The following is a 22,915-nucleotide window of genomic DNA, read 5'->3' as shown; positions in this document are numbered from 1 at the left end:
TTGTCCATGCCTTCCTTATGGCTCCCAATACTGGGGGAAGCTGCTACAGAATAATTAATAATAATGGTAATAAAAATAGTGGTAATAATAAATATATTTGGGAACCAGTGGTCCACCCTATGCCTCCAGGTCTCCATGTACAGATTGTGAGTCACAGGTGGGCTCAGTGTGAGAAGCCTTGAATTCTGGGACTGTGTTATCTCTAAGTGAGGCAGGAGAGTGAGGGCTGGGGAGGGGAAACTGAGGCTCATATGAGTGGTTGGGGGAGGAGTTAAGAACCAACTTGGGTTCTGGTCCCTGCTCTGATGCTCATTAGTGGAGAAAATTTGGGCTCAACCTCTGTGCCTCAGTTTCCTTAACTGAAAAACGGGGGGAATAATACCATTCATTGAGGGGGTTCAGCAAGCTGCTTGTATATGTCTGGCCTTTGGGGAAGAGCTGGGAGTAACACGCACTGTGTTCCTTGAGCACCTACAGTATGCCCGGCTCAGTTCTGAGTGCTTTGCCCATACTAAGTATTTAAAGAATGTTTTTAGGTCTTAGGGGAGACAAGGTTGGGTTCAGATCCAAACCCCTGTCTAAAGATGTCACCTTCTTCCTGGACTTGAGAGCTGGGGAAGCTTAGAGGTTGTACCTGCATCTGAGCTCACTTAGGAGGTCCACCCCCCACCCCCAACAGCCAGTTCCCTAGTTCCTGTCTCTCATCTGTGGGGGTGTGATTGGGAGGGACTTGGCCCAAGGTTCCTGTTCTCACCTCTTCCATTTTGTCCAGTGCTACTTAAGTCTCCTCTCCCAGTTTCTCTTCTTTCTTAGTATCTTAGCTATCACCTTCTCCTGGAAGCCTGCCCCACTCCGAGGGCAGAGCTATCCCCCATCACAGCTCTGATCTTTAACTACTGGAGCCCCGTGTACCTCCCCCACAAGGTGGTGAACTCCTTAACACCGGGCCGGGGCTGCCTGGGTCATCCTGTGCCTGTAGTGCTCAGCCCAGCACCTGGTATACAGTAGGGGCTCTATAAATGCAGGTTGGGTATGAAAGGAGAATGTTACAGGAGTGTGATGATTGTTTATGCCACAAATATATTCATTCCTCAAATGACAAGCCCCCCTCACCCCTCTAATCCCATTTCTCAGCTACAAGCCACCTGTCTTTACTTAGAACTTTGTATGTTCAGTCCTGCCTCAGGGCTTTTGCAATTGTCGTGTCCGCTGCCCAGAACTCCCTCCTAACTCCCATCTTTACATGGCTGCCTTTGTACGTCACTTTCCTGCCCTAGAAGAGAAGCTGTGGGAGGTTGTCTGCCTCAGTCCTTGCTGTGTCTCCAGAACTCAGGAAAGCACTTGGTGCAGGGTAGATGACTGAGGTATGAGTAGTGATCAAGATGGGGTCCCATCTCACAAGGGAAGTCGGAGGCTGCACCAAGCCATGTCTTGGGGACCTCACTGAGCTTTTTGACCTCAGTTACCTTGATCTTCAAAGGCCTTGAACCCATAAAAACCAGCTTCAGGCATTAAAAAAACCCAATCTTTCTCTGTACAGGTAGGGAAACTGAGGCCCAGAGAGTGGCAAGGACTTGCTCAGGGCCACATAGCTTCCTGGGGACAGAGCTGGGAAGAGAACCTTGTCCTAATGTCTCCTGGGGCCATGATTTCTGAAGTGAGAGGCCCACGCCCCTGAGCGAAGCTGTTTGGGGATGACCTATGGAGGTGTTCACTGGCACAGACCTGCACAGACTAGCAGTGACTCCCCTTGTGGTTCATATGTAACAGGTCAAGGAGAAAGAGTCAGGGCCAGTGGGATCTTTAACACCAACACCTGCCAATCTCTTTATAACCAAGTCTCATTCAGGCTGCTGCTTTTAGCAACAGTATTCAGGGAAAATGGTAGAACTCTGCACGTATTTTTATTGTAACAATTTTTCTGGTGACTTTCAAGGCTAGGCATTTAGAGCTGTGCATTATCGAGTTAGTTTCTGAAGTAAATCAAGGCAGCGATTTTCAACCTTTTTCATCTCATGGCACACATAAACTACTGAAATTCTGTGGTACACCAAAAAATATATTTTTTGCTGATGTGATAGAAGAATAGGTATAATTTTGATTGAGTTACAAAAAAATAATAGTGATTACCTACCCTTTTTGCTCCAAAGTGACTTTTTAAAAAATCGGGTACCTATACTTGTATAGTATAGGATTTCTGGTACCAAGAGTTAACCAGTCACATGTAACCTTATTATTTGATGTGATCAATAAGATGCAACTCTGTTATATGACCTATAAATTTATAGTTCAAAACGGCATTCACACAGACTGCTCTTGTTGTGTTGGCTGTTGTCATTTTTTAAATTTGACAATCTAAGAGAAAAGAGGTTGGTGCCCCTCACTAAATGGTCAGGTATTGTATGTTTTAAAAATTCTTGGGGCACACTGCTTGAAATTGCTTATTTAAGAGAAAGACATGAGCCAATTAAATGAAAGATTTAATGAGGGGGTTGGGATGTCACAGAAGTCATGAGCAAGGAGGGGAGAGTTTGGGGGAAATGGGGAGAGAAATAGAGAAAGGAAGAGAGAGCAACACAGAGAGAGAAGCATCAACTCATTGTTCCACTTAGTTGTTCCATTTAGTTGTGTACTCATTGGTTGCTTCTTGTATGTGTCCTGGCCGGGGATTGAATCTGTGACCTCGGTATGCCGGGATGGTGCTCTATCCACTGAACCACCTGACCAGGGCTAACTAAAGCAGCTTTTTATGCATTTCTGCCTTGGGGCTAGAAAATGCCCCTAAAAAGGACCTGAGTTGCAAGTCAGGTAGACCCAGGTGTAAATCCCAGCCTGTGGACTTGCAACTGCATATAGCACCTGCTGACCTCTGCCCTGTCCTGCAGAGCAGCCCCTACAGTCTTCACAAAGCCTTTTAGCCATTCATTTGTTCATTCACTTATTGAGAGAACATTTATTGAGCACCTACTATGTACCAGGCCCTGGGACACAGCAGTAACTAAAGCCAACCCAGCCTCACCCTCCTGGCTCCGAGTCTCCAGCAGAGCTGTCCACATGTGGTGATAGAAATGCACGATATCTGCACCAGTACCATGGCCACGAGCAGGAAGTTCAGCCAGTATGACTGAGGAACTGAATTTTGAATTTTATTTAACTAGTCGTACTTGGCTAATTTTCTCCTGTTGGACAGCACTGATCTAGACAATAAACAAGAGATAAGTACAAGGTGGGCTAAAAGTAGGCTTATAGTTGTTTGTATGGAAAATGTAATAATTAATAAAAATACAAGACTAAACTATGTTTTGTGTACTCACAACTGTAAACCTACTTTTGCCCCAACCTGTAATTTCAAGCAAAAGTGCCAAAAAAGAAAAAAAAATAGAGGAATATGTGATAAAGGATGATAGGGGTGTTACTTGAACTGGAGTGATCAATCAGGGTGTGTGTCAGGAGGTGATGTGTGAGGGCAACCTGAAAGGTGAGAAGGAACAGCCAAGAAAGTGTGGAAGAAGGGTGTTCCAGCAGAGGGAATCATCTTTGCAAAGGCCCTGAGGCAGGTTTGTGGCTGGTATGTTGGAGGAGCAGTGAGGAGGCCATGTAGCTGGAGTGGAGTGAGCAGGGGAGAAAGGGAGGAGGTGTGGGTAGGAGGGGATGGGCGTAGATTGTTCAGGGCCTTATGGGCTATGGAGAATGCTTGGGCTTTTACCCTGAAGGTGGCAGGAGCTCTGGAGGGCTGTGGGCAGAAGAAGGACAGGACCAGGAACCTGACTCAGGAACCCTCTGCCTACTGAGGGAAGGACAGACTGGGGGGTGAAGGCAAGAGCTGGGGGACCAGGGCAGAGGTGACTGTCTGGTCCAGGCAGGCAATAATGGGAACTAGACAGGGTAAGAAGGCACATGGAGAAAGGTGGGCAAATTCAGAAGAAATTTAAGAGGAACACTTGGGAGTATTTCTAGACCAGCAGCGTGTGCAGGTGAGGGAAGAAAAGTCAGGACTGGCCCTTAGGTTCCAGCCTGAGCCTCTGGAAGGTAGAGCTGCCATCAGCCAAGAAGGGGAGAAACATCTGGATCCAGCTGTACCTGAAGGCATCTTTGATTTCTCTGGATGGAGAGGAAGGTAGCTGGGCCTGGGGGAATGGCAAGTGAAAAAGGCAGATGAGCTGGGGCATGCCTGTAGTGGGCAGGGTGCCCACTGTGGTGTAGCTGGCAGGCAGATACGATGCCAGGACCGTAATGTGTGTGTGGGTGAGGTGGGCTCCTGACTAGTCAGCACATGCTCACTGACCCAGGTCATGAATACTGTTCTGAATGGAAGGTAGGGGAGCCCTGGAGCCTAAGGAAAAGAGGAAGTTGCCCAACCAGTTTCTCCCTCATTCTATATCCCAAGGGTGTGGAGTTTGGTGGTTGCCTATAAATGCAACTTTGAGAGATTTTGGTCCCAAATGTTGGGACCAAAATGATTCACAGTGAATCAAGTTGTAAGAGGGATGGGAGAGGAGTGTCCTCTCCAGGGATGTGTGGTTTTGCCTGAGGGTACCACATTAGGTCAGGGGTCAAAGGCAGTAGAACATCCCAACAGAGACAGCTATTGGTTGGAAGTTAGTTCATATGTGGATGTCCCTCTCAGTGTTGTTTGTAAGGTAGAGCAGTGGGAACTAGTTAAACTCTGTGGATTGTACACAGGCAAATAGTCTCATAATAGTGACCTCCATTTTAAGAGGAAAGTTCCAATTCACACACATAGAAGAAAGACTAGAAGAAAGCAACTGGCCTCAGGACATTTGCACTTGCTCTTGCTTCTGCCTGAAACTCTATTCCCATAGGTGTTTAAATGTAGATTTGCTGATTTCATCCAGGTTCTCTGAGAAGTCCTCCATACCCCTCCAGCCTTACAGAGCCTCAGTATGCATTTTCTTTTCTTTTGGCATTAAATTAGTGACAATGTTGGTTTTCTTATCAGTGTCTGTCTCCCTCACTTGTCTTGAGGGCAGGAGGGCTGGCTCTCTCATGCTCACTGCTGAATCCCCATTAGCCTGACACACAGTAGGTACTCAATAAATGTTTGTGAAAAGAATGAAAATGACTACATGCTCACATTTTCTCTCCAGAAGAGGGGTAGATTATGGGCAATTTTTATTTTCTTCTTTGTGCTGATTTTCTCTAATTTTCTGCTGTATGTGCCTGTTTTATAATTAGAAGAAAAGTTATTTTGAAAAAAAAATTACCCCCAAATATCCCAGCTGCAGGGGCTGACGTGATCTAGCCCCATGCTTCTCCCCAAGGGCAGCTGCCTCCTGGGTGTATATATAGAGGACATATCAACCAAATATTTGGGGGCTCCTGGAGTCAGCCCTCAAAGGCAATGGATAAGCAAAGCAGTTAGAGAGGCCTTCCCGGAGGTGGCAGCTCTTAACCTTCATGGTGTTCAGGCCCCAAGCCCTGGAGTTGTCCTTAAGTTCCTGCTTTAATTTATGCCCTACAACTAGTTCTTTAGAAAGTTCTGTTGGTTCTGCTTTCACAATCTATCCAGAATATGTCTACTACTTCTCTCCTTGCCCCTCTCCTGTGCTTCCACTTGATCCAGCCCCCTCATTGCTGGCCCGAATATGTGTAGCCACATCCCTCCTGACCCCCTCTCCAGTCTGTCCTTGTAGTGGCTAGAGGACACCTGTGAGCACTTGAGTCAGGTCCTGTTCCTCCTCCGCTCATAGCCCTCCAGAGCTCACACCTCCTAAGAGATAAAAGCCCCTGTGTGACCTGCCCCCATCACTTCCCTGTCCTTACTTCCTCTCTCCTCCTAGCTCACTCTGCTCCAGCTGCACAGACCCCTCCTCCCTGTTCCTACAACTTGCCAAGCATAATCCTTCCCCGGGACCTTTGCATGTTCTATGTCCCCCTCATCACGCTTTCTCCAAACATCCCCACTTTCTTCACATCCTCTCACTTCCTTCAGGCCTTAAGTCAAATGTCACCTTAGGTTAAATGTTACTCCCTGACCTTCCTGTTTAACACTACATTCCACCTCCACCCCCCACTTTGTCCCATCTTCATAGCTCACTATTAACTGAACTTTGATGTATTTGATTTTTTTCTAGAGCATCAGCTTCATGGGGGCAGGGTTCTTTGTCAGTCTTAGTCACTTTTGGGTCCCCAGTGCCTCAAACCAGTTCTGGCTTACAGTAGGTGCTGAGAAATTTTTGTTTAAAAGCAGGTGAGTGAAGACGCTTGCTTTGTGATGAGGATACCAAGCCTTGTGGCCTCTAGGGGAGAATAAGATTGTAGAGGGCTTTCCTGAGTGAGGAGGGTCCTGGCTGTTTATGTAATGGTTTGTTGAGAACATACTGTGTACCATGCATGCCCTCTGCTGGGTGCTAAGGACCCAGCACAGGATGTGTGCTCTGAGGAAGACAGATTCTGCCCTGTGTGGACGGAGTCACTCAGCTGGGGTCGACCAGATGCAGGGCTCATTCACGGCCGTTATCTCTCCCACCCCTACCTTGGGGGTGGCTGTGTTCCCAGCCCACTGTGGTCATTGCTACTGCATGGAGGCAAAATGTCATCTCTAGGGAGACATGGGCAAGAGGCCCAGAGAAGGCAGGGCCAGCCAGGGATGGGGGTGGCAGGTCCTCAGCCACTATCCTCTGGGTCCTGGACAACCCAGAGACAGGCATTTCTTCCCCAGGTCACAGTCCTGGACATCCTGACATTTTGGATTCTTTGAGTACCTGTTGTGTGCCTGGTTTCTATTATAGATGGGAAAGTTGAGGTCTGGAGGTGCAGGCTCTTCTTTGAGGTCATATGGGCCATGCTTGGATTCATTCCTGGGTGTGTAAGAGCTCTATGCCTAGGCCAGCAGCCTGCAGATGCCATCAAAGCACTCACTATGCCCTGGTGGCATTTCCTGAGGGCCTACTCTGTCCCCTGCCATGCAGGAGGGGGTTACACTGCTTGATTCCACATCTGTGTTGACAAAGAGCACAACTCCTGTGTGCCGTACGTGGTGCTGGAGTGTCAGGTATTGCACTTTATGAAGCAACTACTATGTGCCTCCCTGGTTAGGGCTGCAGGGGGGAGTTATTGTAGTATTTTGTGTTTAGCAGCATCTATTGTGTGTTCTGTGTAGAGTCCGCATCTAGACATTCACAGAGAACCTACTGTGTGCCCAGCATTGGGAACTCTGGTGTAGGCCTCTTCAGTGCTAGAGGAGGTGGCATTAAACACTGTTTTACAGAGTGGGCAACTGAGGCACAGGTCAGGAAAGGGGCAGGTTACCCACCTGGGGTGCTAGAGAGAAGTGGGGAATGGACCCTCTAAGGCAGGCATAGCAGGGCATGAATGGACCACCATAGGAAGTGAGTTGTCCCTGCATGCTTATCAGAGGCTCCTTTGGGCTCCCACAGCTGCCTGTGTGTCACCATCAAAGCCCATGGCGTTTGTCCCACTGGGCAGTGAGCTTATAAAGGGTAGAACCTGTCTCTATCCAGCACTACTGTGTCCTGGATGCTTTAAATTTGTAGCAATTTGTTCGTTTGTCGTCTTCCCTGCCCCAGGCCTCCTGCAGCATTGTGGGTAAGGGCTCATCCTCCGGACCCAAACCTTGGCTCCAGTTCCTTCTCTCCCTGACCTTGGACAAGTAACCTCTCTATTCCTCCTCTAATCCCTTTGGAAAATGGAGGGTGATGTTGGGGTGGTGTGAGCAGGCCCAGTGTTTGGTATACACTAGTAGCTCAATACACATTAGCTATGGGAATCATCCTGAGCACCAGTGGTGGAACAAGAGGCATTTTCACCAGGGATAAGAGCAGATGGGGGAGCCTGCCCCCTGTGGTGGCTGGCTCTTAGCCCTCCATCAGGGTCTCTGCCTCTCCCTGAATGCCTCCCCAAGCTCCCAGAACCAGAGGGGCCTCTACGTTCCCTGCCTCAACCCTGGAGTTTTCAAATCCACACTGGAGCAGCAGCACTGCCGGGATTGGTTGCCTGGGTGGGGCCGCCCCTCTTTCTCCCCCCTCCTTTCCATTCACCCACTGTATATCTGGTGTCTCCGGCCTGGCATGGTGGCCGCATCTGTTTCCAATCTGGGCCAGCGCTCTCCCTCCCCCCGCTTCAGGGTTGTGCCTAGGGAGGGGGCCTCTGCCACCATGTTCCCCATTCATCCCCATAGACCCCAACTAGATCACTGCGGAAGGGCAGCCTCTTTGTGCCTGCGCCCTTCCCCCACCCTTTGGGTCTTTCTGTGTGTAGGGGGCGTGGCCTCTGCCATCCAACTCAAACTGGGAGGGGTTCCTTCTGCCCCTTATCCGACCTCCAATATTTGGGTGTGTTTGGGGAGCCTTCTGTTGCTTCGTCAGGCATCCAACCCCATCATCCGTTGCCATAGCCACGATCAGCACCTGGAAGGGGAGGGGGAGCAGGATAGGGGTTCCCTCTGACATCAGGTTTCCAGAGGGGAGGGCGTCTCAGAATGCTCCTGCATGCATGTGCAAGTGGAGGGCACAGTACCCCCTTGAAGGCTTTCCTCACGCAGGAACCCCGTGGACGCTTCCAGTGCCCCAGATGGGACTCCCCCGCTGGTCCTCGGCCCCACTTCCGTCCGGAGCCCCGCCCCCAAGTCACCCCCCCCCCCCCGCCCCGGCCCCGCCCCCAGACCGAGCCCTTTGGGCCGAGGCCTCTCCCAAGTCCTTGATACGCTAAGCGTACGGCGCTAGCGTTTAGGGTGGACAAGGGATCGAGGGACCAGCTGCAGCGAGGCTCGGGCCCCAGATCTCCCAGCCGAGCCGCGGGGTGAGTGCACCTGGGATTCTCTTCCACTCCTGGAGCCAATCTGCGCTGGGCTTTGTTTCCCTCCTTGTCGTCCCTCCCCCCCACCCCCCAGGCTCCCAGGATGGTGTACTCTCGCGTCTCTCAACTTTTCCCTCCCTGCATGGGCTTGGCTCAGCCAAGCTCCAGGGACAGCTTTATCCCAACACTGCTTGGCCCTCCCCCATTTAGGCTTGTTGTTCTTACTTTGGAAAACTCCTGACCGTTATGCTCCGCAGGGTCCCCTCCCCCGCCTGGCCCCTGGCCCTTTCTCCTTCTCCACCTCCTGAGGGCGGGGCCAGGCTGGGGCTTCGTTAGCTGCCAGCCCTGGGGCGCTTTGCTGAGGGGGGGGGGGGTTCTGCAACCTTCCTTGCAGACCTGGACCTGGAAGAAGGCCGCAGGACCATGGGGGTGGGTTGGGGGATACGTGGCTGGGATCTCTGCTCTTAAGACACCCCCTAAAACTTACGGAAAGTTTTCCACTCTATTTGTGTGCGTCCTTCTAGCCTGTGGACCCCAGGTTGACACTGTCTCTCATTGGGGCTTTAATAACGTGGGGGATCAGGGCAAGCATATCAGTGCTCACCTTCTCACCTCCTGTCCCTACCCCCAAGCTCCATACCTTGTACCTTCCATTATTGCCCACCAAATCCATGCTTCAGCAACCTCTTTTACTGCCTGAGAGTCCTCCTTCCCAAGATTTCTTCCTAGTTCTGGGCCACCCCAGAGGAACTTCCTACAACTCTTTGGCAAGGGTCCCAGCCCCCCAAGACCAGCCTACCCCTCCTCAAGTCTCACTGCCAGAGCAGATGTAAGTTGCAGCTGGTGACCTGCCATGCCTGTATTGGCCTCCCCTGCCTGCAGTGTTTCACTCTGGCCTCAGTTTCCCCTCCTGTAATGAACGTGACTGCAGGAATGATTGTGGATAAAGTGCCAAGTGGAGCCAGGCATGCAGTAGGCATCCAATATATGCAGGGGCCTTGCCAAGTTTCCAGGATGGGGAGAAGGCTCCCATCATGGAGGATGACAGGCCCATGATGGGAGCAGAGCTGGGATGGGAGACATAGGGTGCTGGGAGAGCCCAGAGAGAGTCCTGATCTAGCCTGGGGCATCCAGGGGAGCTTCTTGGAGGAGGTGACAGCTCAGCTGAGACCTGATGATAAGTGTGACGGCTGAGTTTCGATGTGGAAGGAGGAAGGTTGTGCTGGGGGAAGGAATAGCATGTACAAATACCCCTGTGTGAGCCAGAAGGCAGTGAGTAGGGCAATGAGACAAGCAAGGCACTGGGGGTGCGACATGATGGGGTCAGCAGTTCTGGGCTGTTAGGAGTCTGGATTTTAATGCACATAGATGAGAGCCGTGGGAGGTTTTAGAGCAAAGAAGGGGCAGTCAGACACAGCTCCTTCCAGCAGCAGGTGTGTGGGTCAGAACTGAGCTGAGGAAGGGTCCTGAGGTCAGGGGAGGAGAGTCTAGGGGCGGTCAAGGCTTAGCCTGGGATTGGGATGAATCTGTGGCTTTAGCTTGAAGGATGAGTTGACAGTTGGGCCAGCTGGGGAATGGTGTACCTGTTAGGCAGGCCCATGTCAAGAAAGGCCCAGAGGCCCCAGGCAGACCAGTACATTCTGGGATTGGTGGTAACTTTTGGAAAGAGGCCACAGGGTGCGCCTAGTGTCAGATCCTGAAGGTCCTAGAATGCTGAGCTTAGGAGCTGGGCAGGTGGGGGCCCTGGAGGGTGTGAGCAGGGCAGGGATGCACCAAGTTCTTGATGTCTCAAGCTTCTCTATGAAGCCAATGGGGGGACATGCTGGCAGGAGCAAGCCTGGCAGCTTGGACACTCATGGATTGATGACTCTGGGTTAGACTGAGAGCTAGTGTCTGACCTTGAATCCCAGCATAGCCATTTCCATGCTATGTGACCCATGGAAGCAGCAACCCCTCTCTAAGCTTCAGTTTCCTCATCTGTCAAACAGAAAGCAATTCAAGAACACTTAAGAGAGCTTGTCACACTGGGACACCCGACTAGGATTACTGATTTCTCCCGCTGGGGCTGGGCCTGGCTCTCTGTATGCCCTGTTGTCCACTTTTGGTCTTGGAGACAGCACTTAATACACATCAACACATCCTTTGCCCCAGGTCTAGTCTGCTCCAGGAAGGTGGCAGGACCAGTCCAGCACTGAGCCTGTTTCCCAGTGGGGGGACACTGCAGCCCTAAGAGGGAAAAGGACTTGGCTGGAGCCATTTGAGCCCAAAAGTGACTCAGCTGGAGCTTAGACCTGGTGGGCACTTTTTTTTTTTTTTTTTTTACAGAGACAGAGAGTGAGTCAGAGAGAGGGATAGACAGGGACAGACAGGAACGGAGAGAGATGAGAAGCATCAATCATTAGTTTTTCATTGTGACACCTTAGTTGTTCATTGATTGCTTTCTCATATGTGCCTTGACTGTGGGTCTTCAGCAGACCGAGTGACCCCTTGCTCGAGCCAGCGACCTTGGGTCCAAGCTGGTAAGCTTTGCTCAAACCAGATGAGCCCGCGCTCAAGCTGGTGACCTCGGGGTTTCGAACCTGGGTCTTTGGCATCTCAGTCCGCCGCTCAATCCACTGCGCCACCGCCTGGTCAGGCTGGTGGGCACTTTGCAGACACAGAAATCCAGTGAGGCTGGAAGCCCAGCTCCTGCCCTCAAGGGGCTCTAAGGCCCTGGGGAAGAGTTTTCGAGCACCAGGAAAGTCTTCTGGCCCGGAAAAGAGGCAGTGGGGAAGGGGGGGGTGGATGTCAGGGTGGAGAGATGGTCAGTACTAAGTGTCCTCAAACCCCACTGCCAACATCACCAGCCTTCCCTTCCTGTGGTCTGAGGCCATGGGAAGTCTCCTGAGAGTCAGAGTTACACAGACGAACCCCTAGACCCCCCCCCCCAGGACCCTCAGGCAGGGGTAGAGAGTAGCATCATCAGGCCCAGAAGACCCCGCCTTGTGCTGGTGACACAGAGCCTGTTTGCTGTGCAGTCCTTCGTCATAATCACCCCTTTATGCTCCCTGGCCTGCGTGGGTACACAAGGCCCACTCTGGAATCGCGTGACCCAGGCGCTGGCCTAGCTGGAATGGGTGCCCACTAGTCTCCCATTAGCACAGTCTAGGAGCCCCCAGTGGCTGCCCAGCAGGCTATATCAGACTGTGAGATCACATAGTGGCCAAGGAAGGACACAGTCATGTGATTAAATGTGAGTGTTGGACCCAAGATCCACAGAACCCAGGACCCAGCTTGGTGTCTTGGGCAAGTCCCTGGAGACACTTCTGTGAGTCTTAGTTTCCGCATCTCTGAAAGGAGGGCACCCTCTCTCCTCCAACTGACTGCTGGGAGCAAATGGTGGATGTCTCAGCACCTGGCATAGAGGAAACTCTGCTTACTGTTGGGTGGGACCGTCCCTGGACCCTGGGTTCCAGGTCCCGAAGCTGCTCCTTTCTCCCCACCCCTGGCCCAGCCTCATTTGCTCCCCATTATTTCCTGCAACTCCCATAGGTGGCTCTTCCCCTTTTAAGAGCCACACCACCCTCCTGGCACTCGGGGATTGCGGCATTATGCCCCAATGCACCTGCCTTTGTTCCCCTTTCTTGACAGTGGCAGGGCTGGTGGTGTCCCAGGCTGCTTTCCTGAAAGAGGCTCAGGGAAGAGACTTGGCTGGCTGCCAACCTGGCCACATCCTTCCCTGCCCAGAGCTGCCTAGAGCACCTTACTGTCTGTGTTTCTGCTCTGATCTCTTCCCATCTTTCTCCTAGGACCTCTAAGTACTGCTTCTTGCTGTTCCTTGTGAGGATGGACCCCCCCCCCATGTACATTCACCCTTTAATATTCAGCCAATGAATAATATTAACATTAAATCTGAAGGCAGAGAGAGCCAGGCAGAGGGGATAGCCAGTGCAAAAGTCCTGGGGCAGGATCGTGCCTTATTTGTTGTAGTAATAGTGAGGGGGCCCATGTGGCTGTAGCAGGTCAGCGAGGAGTGAGAGGGCAGGGATGAGATGACGGCAGGTCGTGCAGGACCTTATAGGTTGGGGGAGGCCTTGGGCTTTTACCTCAAGGGAGGCGGAAAGCCCAGGAGAGCTGTGGACAGAGGAAGGATGGGACTTGACTCAGGTGCTCACTGGCTTCCAGGTGAGGACTGACTGGGGGGGGGGGGGTGAGGATGGGAGTGCAATGGCTCCAAGTGTGGTTGAGGGTGACGTTGGACCAGGTAGAGACAGAAGAGGGGAAAGTAACAAGTAGGCAGATTTGGGATAGATTTTGAAGGCAGAGCTGACAGGGCCTTTTTTATTTTTTAAGTCAGAGAAAGGGAGGTAGTGAGACAGGCTCCCACATGCACCCTGATCGGGATCCACTGGACCGATGCTTGAATCAACCAAGCTATCTTCAGCGCCCAGGGCCGATGCTCGGACCTGTAGAGCCACTAGCTGCAAGAGAGGAAGAGAGGGAGAAGGGGGAGAGGGAAGGGAAGAGAAGCAGATGGTTACTTCTCCTGTGTGTACTAACTGGGGATCAAACTCAGGACATCCACATGCCAGGCCGATGCTCTGTTCACTGAACCAGCCCGCCAAGGCCAACGAGACTTTTTTGTATTCTCCCCAGGCCCCTTGAAAAAGACCCCACATTCGGAGTCTTTTTGGAAGTGGTTGTTAGGAGGAGGGTCATGGGCTTTTCATGGTCTTACTTCTTGTCATAGCAAGTTCTTCCATGGTACATGGAGGCCTAAGAGACACTGTCACACTTATCTTCTGTGTGGTGGCTGACCCTCTCCTCTCCTAGTCTGTTTCATGCTTCCCACCCCCATTCCAGCTTCGTCATCCAGACATTGAAAGCCCCCAACATTGTGTCCTCTCCCTTCCCTCACCCCAACCCCAGCAGGCTGGGTCTGAGGGAGTTAGGAGCCTGGCCCCATCCTGCCCAGACATCAAGAAGCCATGGGCCCAGCAAGGCCAGGCTGCGGGAACCAGGGGGTAATTTGGAGCTTCCCTGTTTAGAAGGCACTGCCCCTGGCTCCCGTGGGGCATGGAGAGTAAGGGAAGCAGCTGTGGCCTGGACCCTTCTATACACTGGGCCTAGGTGAGGAAACTAAGGCTGAAACAGAGATGTCACCCCCTGGGGGTCCATGGTAAGCCTGGAAGCCCTGGTTAGGACCCTTCTGTGCTGCAGGCTTGCTGCTGCCTTGGTTTCTCTAGAAGCTCTCTGAGGGCTCATTCGGCTAACCCAAGTGCTCTGGGCCAGAGTCCTCCTCCCCAGATGTGGCCAAGCAGATGTGCTTCTGTAGGCAGAGCCAGCTACTGTGGTCACCCTGGCCTCAACTGGGCCTCCAAATTCCTCATCAGTCACTTTTGCTCTTAAAGGGCCCATAGCTGGGGTATAAGATGAGAGGTTGAGCTCGAGGTTCCAGTTTGCCCCGCTGCCCAGTCCCCAACTGTCGGTGTCTGAGTGTGTATCTGTAGTCTATGTACATGCCTGTCTGCACGTATGTGCGTGTGAGCGGGATCTGGCTTCACATGTCTGGATTTATTGTCTGGCTGGGGAAAGTGTGGTTTGCTGACTACACGGCCCCTCTTTAGCATGACTGTGTGCGTGCATCTGAGTCTGAGGTCTGTGTGTTGTTTACCTGCCTGTGCACCACATCTCTGACCTGACTCCATATTTATGTTTGCCTGAAGCCCAATCATGTACCTGTTTAGCTTGCCTGACCATGACCCTGTGTGTGTCTCTTGTCTGGCTGTGTGTCTGTGTCTTTGTGTGGACCTGTGTGTGTCTGATCTGACTGTGTGTTTCTGTGTGCTGTGCTGTGGTCTGAGTACGTGTAGTGCCTGCCCTGCCCCACTGTGACCCTGTATATGTATTTTATCTGACTCTGTGTATCTGAAGTCTAATTTGTTGCCTGCCTGTGGTCTGACTATGTGTGTTTTATTTACCTGACTTCCTGTGGCCCCAAATCTGTCGCCTGACTATATCTGTGACTGTTTCTGTTCTCTCTCCATCTGTGGTCTGACTGCACCTGTGCCTGCCTGTGGTTTGACTTTGCAGACATCCTTCTCTGGGTCTAGTCTGACTATGTGTCAGTTACTGGTCTGACTGTAGGTTGATCCCTCCTACCCCCAGCCCCCATCCCAGCTTCCCTACCCTCTGCCCTGGGCCATGACCCAGCCACCACCCAGTTTTCCCTGGGGCTGCTCCATGGCTGGGCGAGGTGACCACAGCCGGGTATTTTGGGAGCCAGATGACAGGAGCTGCCCTGTCATTATGTGGCAGCCATCCCTGTGGCATGGCCCAGACCCACCCAGGGCATGGCCGGAGTGGGCGCGGGGCTGACCTGGTCAGAGGGCCTTATCCTTGGGTCTTTCCCTGCCCCTCACTAGCCCTCCACCCTGATTCTGGCCACAGCAGAGACTGAGGAGGGGGCCAGCCCAGGTTCTGCCCATGCGACAAGGGACCCTTCTGCCTTTAGAAGAGTTTAAATTCTTGTGAGACAAGCAGACTACTAAGTGATTAACATTCCATTTAATTTACAAACTGGAGTATATCTTGTGGAGGATGATCTTAGTCATTTCTGAGACTGTGGGATGTGGGATTGGGTGGGGGTGCTGACTTTTGAGGGCAAGGAGGGTTTCGAAGGAAGTGACAGCTGAGTTTGTCATGTGGTAGTGTGGGAAAGGGGGACATTTATGGCAGAAGACACAGCAGGGGCAAAGGCTTGCAGGGGAGACAGCTCAGACTGTGTGGCTATCAGCAGGAGTGGCTTTCTCTGGGGACAGTAAGAGCCACAGCATGTGTTAGAGCAGGGCAAGGATCAACAGGTGTGTGTTTGGTAGATCTGACTGGTGGCCAAATGGGCCTTGGTTTTAGGGACAGTTAGCAATGTTAACCGGAACCTCTTTCTTCCAGAGTTCTGGGCTATGAGAGGGAGAAATTGGGTGTTCAGAGCAAATTCTGGAGCTGGTGTTTAATCCTGGTTTGGGGCTTGGCTGGAGTCAGTTAGGAATTCTGTCCAGGTTTGGGGGCTCATTTTGGTGCTGGGATTCAGCTGCATGTTGGGGCTGTCTCAGTTCGGGCTGTGATAGCAATACCAGAGACTGGGGGGGGGGGTGCCTTATAAACAGCAGACATTCCAAGATTAAGGTGCCGACAGGTTTGGTGTCTAGTGAGAGTTCGTTTCCTGGTTTTTTTAAACATTGTTGTCTCCTTGTGTCCTCACATGGAAGAAGAGTTGAGAGAGCTCCCAGGGGCCTCTGTTGTCAGGGCCCTAATCCCATTCAGGAGGGCTCCACCCTCATGATGCAATCACCTCCCAAAGGCCCCACATCCTAATACCATCACATTGGGGGTTAGGATTGCAACATGTATTTAGGGAAGGGAGAAAACATTCAATCCATAGTAAGGGCTCAGCACTTTTCTTTCCACCCCATCGTCACCCTGTGACCCTCCCCCATTGTCCTGTAACCCTATCTTCCCCATCCTGTGACTCTCTTCCCCTTGAAGGCCCACCAGGATTCCCCTGCTCTCTCTACCCTTTCATTGTCTCTGCAGACGCTGCCTCGTCAGACCCTTGGCTCAAGGCCTCTCTGTGAGGGACTGGGGCCATCCTCTCCTCCAGGGCGGCGCTTGGAGGTTGCAGGTGACTGCTAAGAATGGCTCCTGCCTGGGGCCCTGGAGTGGCATCTGTGATTGGTCCCGTGGGCTTCCTTGTGTTCTTGTTGGTTGGAGGCTGCGCAGCAGAAGGTAAGAGCCTGGTGCAGAGTGTGTGGATGCCTGAGTATGCATTTTCGTGTGTATGTGTGAACACATGTCCTCCCAGGGGCCCCTGGTTTTGCCAAGTGGAGCCTCTGTGCTCCATGAATTTTACTGAGTAAGATGCTTGTTATGCACTGAGTCTTGAGAACATCTGAAGTAAAGACTGTAGTAATGATGGTATTAATAAAGGAATAACAGTAATAATGGTTACAATGTCTGCTTCCCCAGCATCAGCTCTGTGCCAAGCCCACTGCTAAATACAGATTTACCTGCTTCACCTCCCTCCAGGCCTTTCAAAACCCAACATGCCAGTTCTATTACCTTCTACATTTTCCAGTGAGGGAAATGAGGCTCAGAGTAGGCAGGGACTTTCTTGAAGTCCCTCACTCCTGAGTGAGCCAGAGTTCACCTTCCCTTGCCTCAGGTAGAAACACCAGGACCCAGCTGGGAGACAACTTTCCAGGCAGAGCCAGGGGACACTTCTTAGGAAAGAGGGTATTGGAGGTGGGGCTTCGTGGGTGTGTAGGAGTTTGCCGATGGAAAGGGTATTTCTCCAGGTGTTAGCACATGGAGGTGAGGAAAAGAGGTTGGTGCAGTTAGGCAGTGGACAAGGCTGCATTTCTGGTGGTAACATGGAGAGGATGAGAGTCAGTTGTGGGCTCAACACCAATACCCACCCCACCATGAGGGGCCCAGCGGAGGCATCACTCAGGCCCATAGGGACACAGAGTCAGGCCAGAAGGGGAAGAAATTGGGATCTTTGATCAGGCTGGTTTTGCTGAAGACCTGCTATGTGACCTTAGGCTAGTAACTAACTCAGCTCCCATTTTTACCTTGATTGAATGAGACTTATAACATTATCCCCACTCTAGCATTCATGTGACAAGAATATGTGATAAGCCCTTGCATGCTGTCTGGTACATAGTAGGCCCACAGTCCCGTATTTCACAAGCATAGTAATTATTACTGCTGGATGAGAATACCAGAGACACACACACCTGCCTTCTCCATTGGTGCTTTTTCTCGTTTTCATGTTGTTTTTTAGTAAGTGCGTAATTCAGATTCAGATCACCACCATAGTCTGATGAGATGAATGCTGTTATCATCACCCCCACTGTACAAATGGGGAAACTGAGGCACAGTTAGGTTACAATAGTCAGGAAGCGGCCATGCTCAGATTTGAACCCGGGCTACCTGGCTCCAGAGGCTGAGTTCCCGAGGATGGTATGAAACTGCCTCCAAGCCAAAGGCCAGGCGTGGCTAGGCTATGATCTGTCCAGTCTTTACCCAGGGTCTGTGTCTTCCTAGACTTGATTCTCTGCAGTGGGAATGGTGGACTAAACGTACTAAGAAATTTTAGTTTTTCATTCATTTAACATAGGGTTTCTCCCCACAGGCACTGCTGACATTGAGGTCTGGTCATTCTTTGTGGGGGTCTGTCCTGGGCACTGTAAAGGGTTGAGCAGCATCCCTGGCCCCACTCACTCAATGCCAGGAACCACCCTCAATGTGACAACATATGTCCTCAGACAAAAATACCTCATTTTCAGTTGAGAACCACTGATTTAATTTACACCAGTTAAATAACTAATATAGTTACTGCTTAACATCTTGCTCCACTGATAAATACCAGCCTTGGCCATGCTGGAGCTGAGATCATCCCTGTTTTCAGGTGGGGAAACTGAGGCCACAAAGTGGCCTTTGTGATAAGGGATGGAGATCACAGAGTTCTAGTCCTGGGCTTGAACTCTGGCTTGATCATGTGACATGGGAGAGACTGTGTTCTTACCTAAACACCTACTGTGTGCCAGCCACTGGTTTAGACACAGGGGATGAAATAGACTCTCCCCTCTTTAAGGAGCTGCTAATCTAGTGAGGTAGAGACTCTAAGTGTGTTGGATGGTGGACATGCTTAGGAGCAAGATAAGCAGAAAGGGAGCTGAGGGCATGGGGGAGGATTAGAGGGAGGTCACAATGAGTAGGTGGCATCTGTGCAGAGATTTAAAGGAGGTGAGGAGTGCACATAAGTGGTATGGGGAGGGTGTCCCAACCAAAGGGCATAGCATGTTCAAAGACCCTGAGGCAGGATCATGCCTTGTTTGTTGGAGGAACAGCCAGGAGGCCTGTGTGGCTGGAGGAGAGAGAGGAAGTAAGGTCAGGGAGGGGACGGGGCAGGTTGTACTCAGCTCTGTGGGTTTGGGGAGCACTGGGCTTTTACCACTAAGGAAGTGAGAGCCCTGGAGGGGTGTGGATAAAGGAGGGGCTGCACCTGACTTAGGTGCTCATTGGCACCCTCTGGAGGCTCCTATGGGGGAAGACAGACTGTTGTGGGTGATAGTAGCAGCTGAGGGACTGGACCACGATGGAGTGTGACCCAGTATGTCAGTCAGGACCTGGCATGTAGCTGGAGATAGCTCAATAGGTGTTTCTTTCATGAGCCCCTGATTATTACTGTATTCCTGTAGGTGTTGGTCTAGTTTCAAACAGGTCTTCATCTCCAGGGGTAGTGCATCTCAACTGCAGTAGGTAGGTCTGTTTAGCAGGAGGAGCTTTGTCATCTGGGGCACAACGGGGGGCTATGGGCATCGTGATTGGCACTGCCAGCTTCAGGGAGTAGCCCAGGTCTTCAGGGAGCCATTTGTGATGGGGGCTGTCAGGGATGCAAAGAGCCTGGGGGAGCAGCTGAAGTGTTCACCAGCCAGTGCCAAGAAGAGTGATTTCTGCTGTAGAACTGGATCCTAGTCCTGGGGGCTTTTCCCCCAGGAAAATACTGTGGGCCAGCCCAGTCAGAGTTGAAGGGGACAGATGGGTGGGTCTCTGGATCTGGCACCAGATTCTTTTCTGCAGAATCTGAAATGAACAAGCAGAAATCAGACCTTTTCCTGCTTCTGCACTGTTGGCATCACCACTCAGAACCTCAGTCTCTTCATCTAGGAAACAGGGACCCCTGGAGCACTCTTCAGTAATGAAGACCCATAGCCCCATTTATTCAGTGTGCTGCTTACAAGGTTTGGGAGCTGGATGGGACCAGGTTAGAATCCTAGCTCTTTGCCCATCATGAGCTAGGTGACCTGATGTACAGGTCAGTTACCCTTCCTGAGCCTCAGTTTGTCCATCTGTGACGCGGGGGTAAGAAAGGAGCCCCACCAGGCCTAGCACAAATGACTGCTTGCTGGCACAAACTTTGGCCATACCCAGTGCATATTTCTCGTGTCTGGGGCTCCTTTGCCAAGAAGAGGAGGGGAGAGAATGAGAGAATCCAGGCATCCACAAAGAATTTTCTAGTAGGGGATGCAGTGGGCAGAGGAAGCTCTCCTGGATTGGCAGTGATCCTGAGGCCACCTGCAGAGAGGCTAAGAAGTTGACTGCTGCAGAGAGGGGGAGCCCAGGAGTTAGTGGGCAGCTTCACTGGGCCTGGTGTTAATGGGCATCAAAGTCAAGAGCCCCTCAAGGTCACTGAACACAGAAAGGTATGATGGGGTCCTAGGGAAGGGGGTTGCCCATTCCCATCCTGCCATGAGGCAAAAAGCCAGGTATTTCAGCCCGGCGGGATCAGGGCTATGATGGGGTACATCCAGGCAGCAGTGAGGACAAAGGGGTTCTGGACCTGGGCTGCTGTAATCTGAGAAGGCTCCTAGGGTAGGTGCTGGCCCAACTGATATTGGGGCTGCCAAAGGAAAGGGGAGGGAGGGACTCCAGGAGAAGGAATAGTGGGGCTCCCAGTGTGTTTCCTTCCTCGGATTGGTGGGTGTAGGGGTGTGTCTCCAGCCCTGACAAACAGACAGCTATGCCTCCCACAGCTGCTCTGCCCTTTCATCCAACGGCTCTGAGGGAGTCTTTTCCCAGAAGTAAGATTCCTGACCTGGCCACAACAACTTTCCCTGTGACCTTGGCTGGGGCCCCATATGGCACCAGTCACCAGTCCTGAGGCTCAGAGGAGGGCGGCCAGCGGTCAGAGCCAGGGAGTTGGGCCCAGTTCAAGGCTCAGTGTAGAGCAAAACATCTAAGCCAGGTTGAAGGCCTGGAGGTGATAAGAGCATAAGATGTGGTCTTGGGGACAGAGAGACCCAGGTTCAAATCTGGGTACTCTTATTTCTGAGCTGTGTGACCTTGTGCAAGGTGGTAACCTTCCTGAATCTGTATAGCCCCGTCTCTACAGTGGGATTAACAGTCACTGTGTCAGGGGGTTACACTGGAGTTGAGTGAGTGGAAGCAGAGCCTTGAATGAGGGAGGTGAGGCTGATCAGACCACTGATACAGGCACTCTGTTTTGTTCAAAACCTAACCTGTACTATGCATGGGACAAACTGGGCCTGTGGGCTCCCATATTTGAAACCTGAGGCTGCCTTGAGCTTTTCTGTGCTTCTGAACAGCCAGAAGTTTCCAGCTGAACCCTCTTGGTCCTCTGCTCTCTGCTGATTTTGAGGACCCAGAGACCCAGTATGGCTATAGTTTGAGTTGTTTAGCCCTTTTCCACCTCTCCTCAGACCCCAAACTTTTACTTAATAGTTTCCTTTAATTGGCTGACCTTTTTATTTGATCCTTTAAAAAAGTATTTTAAGTTTATTTGAAAATTAGTTCTAAATCTAAGAAAGGTACTGAGGTATGACTCCTCCTTCCTCCTGGGTCCAGCACGTTTTCTCTCCCTGGAGGCAGCCACTGTTTCCAAACACACACGTGCACATGACATGAGATACACACTCTCCCTCTTTTCATTTTTCTTATCACTCAAACACAGCACTAAATACGCCATTTTTTTGAGAGAGGCAGGGAGAGAAAGACAGACAGGAACATTGAGCTGTTCTGTATGTGCCTTGACCAGGGATCAACTGGTCACTACACTTTTATTAGCCCTCACTTTTTTCTATTTCATGTTATGTCTTGCTGTTTTTTTCTCTAAATAGTACATTTGAAAAGCATCCTTGTACCTTTTTTTCGGGGGCATAATATTCTACTTCACTGACAGCCCACTATTCATTTAATCACCCCCCTTTGGTTGGATATATCAAGTGAATTCATTTTATAGGATACATTGTAGCATGACTGTGAATGGAAACGCAGTATTCCTTTGGGCAATTCAGATGTTACCGTGAAAAGTCAATAAAAAGGAAACAATGTTATTGAAGTCTGGCTGGATACTGTAGCTTGTCCTAGGTGCAGAGTTGAAACTGTCCAGGGAATGTTAAAGACACATGTTCCTTTGTGACACTTTCTTGGAGAGACTATATTAGATCATTGAGAAGGGCAGGAAATGTGGGCACAGGAGCCAGCCCAGTTCAAATCCCTTCTCTGCCGCTGGCTGTGTGTGTCAGAAGCAAGTGCCTTGTCTGGTCAGTGCCTCAGCTTTCTCATGTATGAAATGGGAATTATAATGGCCTTGCTCCTCAGCATGTCAAGCATATCAGAAGGATTAGATGTTACTAATATGTGTGTTGCCTCAGTTTTCCCACATGTCTCACCAGGGGATTAGATCAAGTTATCTAAGTCTTTTCAAAACTAAGGACCCTTCAAGGGTCTAGGTCAGGGGTCCCCAAACTTTTTACACAGGGGGCCAGTTCACTGTCCCTCAGACCATTGGAAGGTCGGACTATAAAAAAAACTATGAACAAATCCCTATGCACACTGCACATATCTTATTTTAAAGTAAAAAAACAAAACGGGAACAAATACAATATTTAAAATAAAGAACAAGTAAATTTAAATCAACAAACTGACCAGTATTTCAATGCGAACTATGCTCCTCTCACTGACCACCAATGAAAGAGGTGCCCCTTCCGGAAGTGCGGCGGGGGCTGGATAAATGGCCTCAGGGGGCCGCATGCGGCCCATGGGCTGTAGTTTGGGGACCCCTGGTCTAGGTGGTGGTGGTTTGGGTTGGGGCTGTGCAGACCCCCGGGTTCCTTGGCAGTGGGGGGCATCCAATGGCAGCATTTCTTCACCTTTCTTCTCTCTCCAGCCCTCCTATTAGGCCCACATAGTAACTCCATGGCTGGACAGGGGATGGGGGCATGGCCCCCTGAGGTCCTGGCCACTTACCTGGGCCCACTGGAGCCTCTCTTTTTTCCTGCTCTATCCCTAGAGCCCCCCAGGTTCATCAAAGAACCCAAAGACCAGATCGGTGTGTCAGGAGGTGTGGCCTCCTTTGTGTGTCAGGCCACGGGCGACCCCAAGCCACGAGTGACCTGGAACAAGAAGGGGAAGAAGGTCAACTCACAGCGCTTTGAGGTGAGTGGGGGGTGAGGGGAAGCAGTCTGGGGCCAGACAATTGTGCATGGGCTCGCTTGCAAGCTAGGACCTTTCTCCCGTCTACTCCCTGTCATGTGAGGGCCCTGCCAGGCTGGCTTGCTCTGCCACCTGCATG

At 51.3% G+C, this 22,915-nt stretch overlaps 1 protein-coding gene across 9 annotated transcripts in view; it reads left to right on the top strand.

Moving 5' to 3' along the window:
• Positions 1-22,915, top strand: part of PTPRS (protein tyrosine phosphatase receptor type S) — a 103,764-nt gene that overhangs the window by 24,245 nt on the left and 56,604 nt on the right. For 8 of the 9 annotated variants that reach the window (XM_066344808.1, XM_066344807.1, XM_066344806.1 and 5 more), the window contains exons 1-3: positions 8,658-8,781; positions 16,351-16,542; positions 22,634-22,779. In XM_066344808.1, the coding sequence (XP_066200905.1) occupies positions 16,452-16,542; positions 22,634-22,779 (237 nt within the window). In that variant the 5' untranslated portion in view covers positions 8,658-8,781; positions 16,351-16,451. Of the gene's footprint in view, positions 1-8,657; positions 8,782-16,350; positions 16,543-22,633; positions 22,780-22,915 lie in introns of those variants that run through there. The other variant, XM_066344799.1, reaches the window with a different exon arrangement.

This window comes from Saccopteryx leptura, chromosome 1 (genome assembly GCF_036850995.1).
Source record: "Saccopteryx leptura isolate mSacLep1 chromosome 1, mSacLep1_pri_phased_curated, whole genome shotgun sequence".
In the NCBI taxonomy this organism is placed as follows: Eukaryota; Metazoa; Chordata; class Mammalia; order Chiroptera; family Emballonuridae; genus Saccopteryx; species Saccopteryx leptura.
Note: the sequence above shows the minus strand (reverse complement) of the source record. Positions and strands in the feature narration are given on the sequence as shown.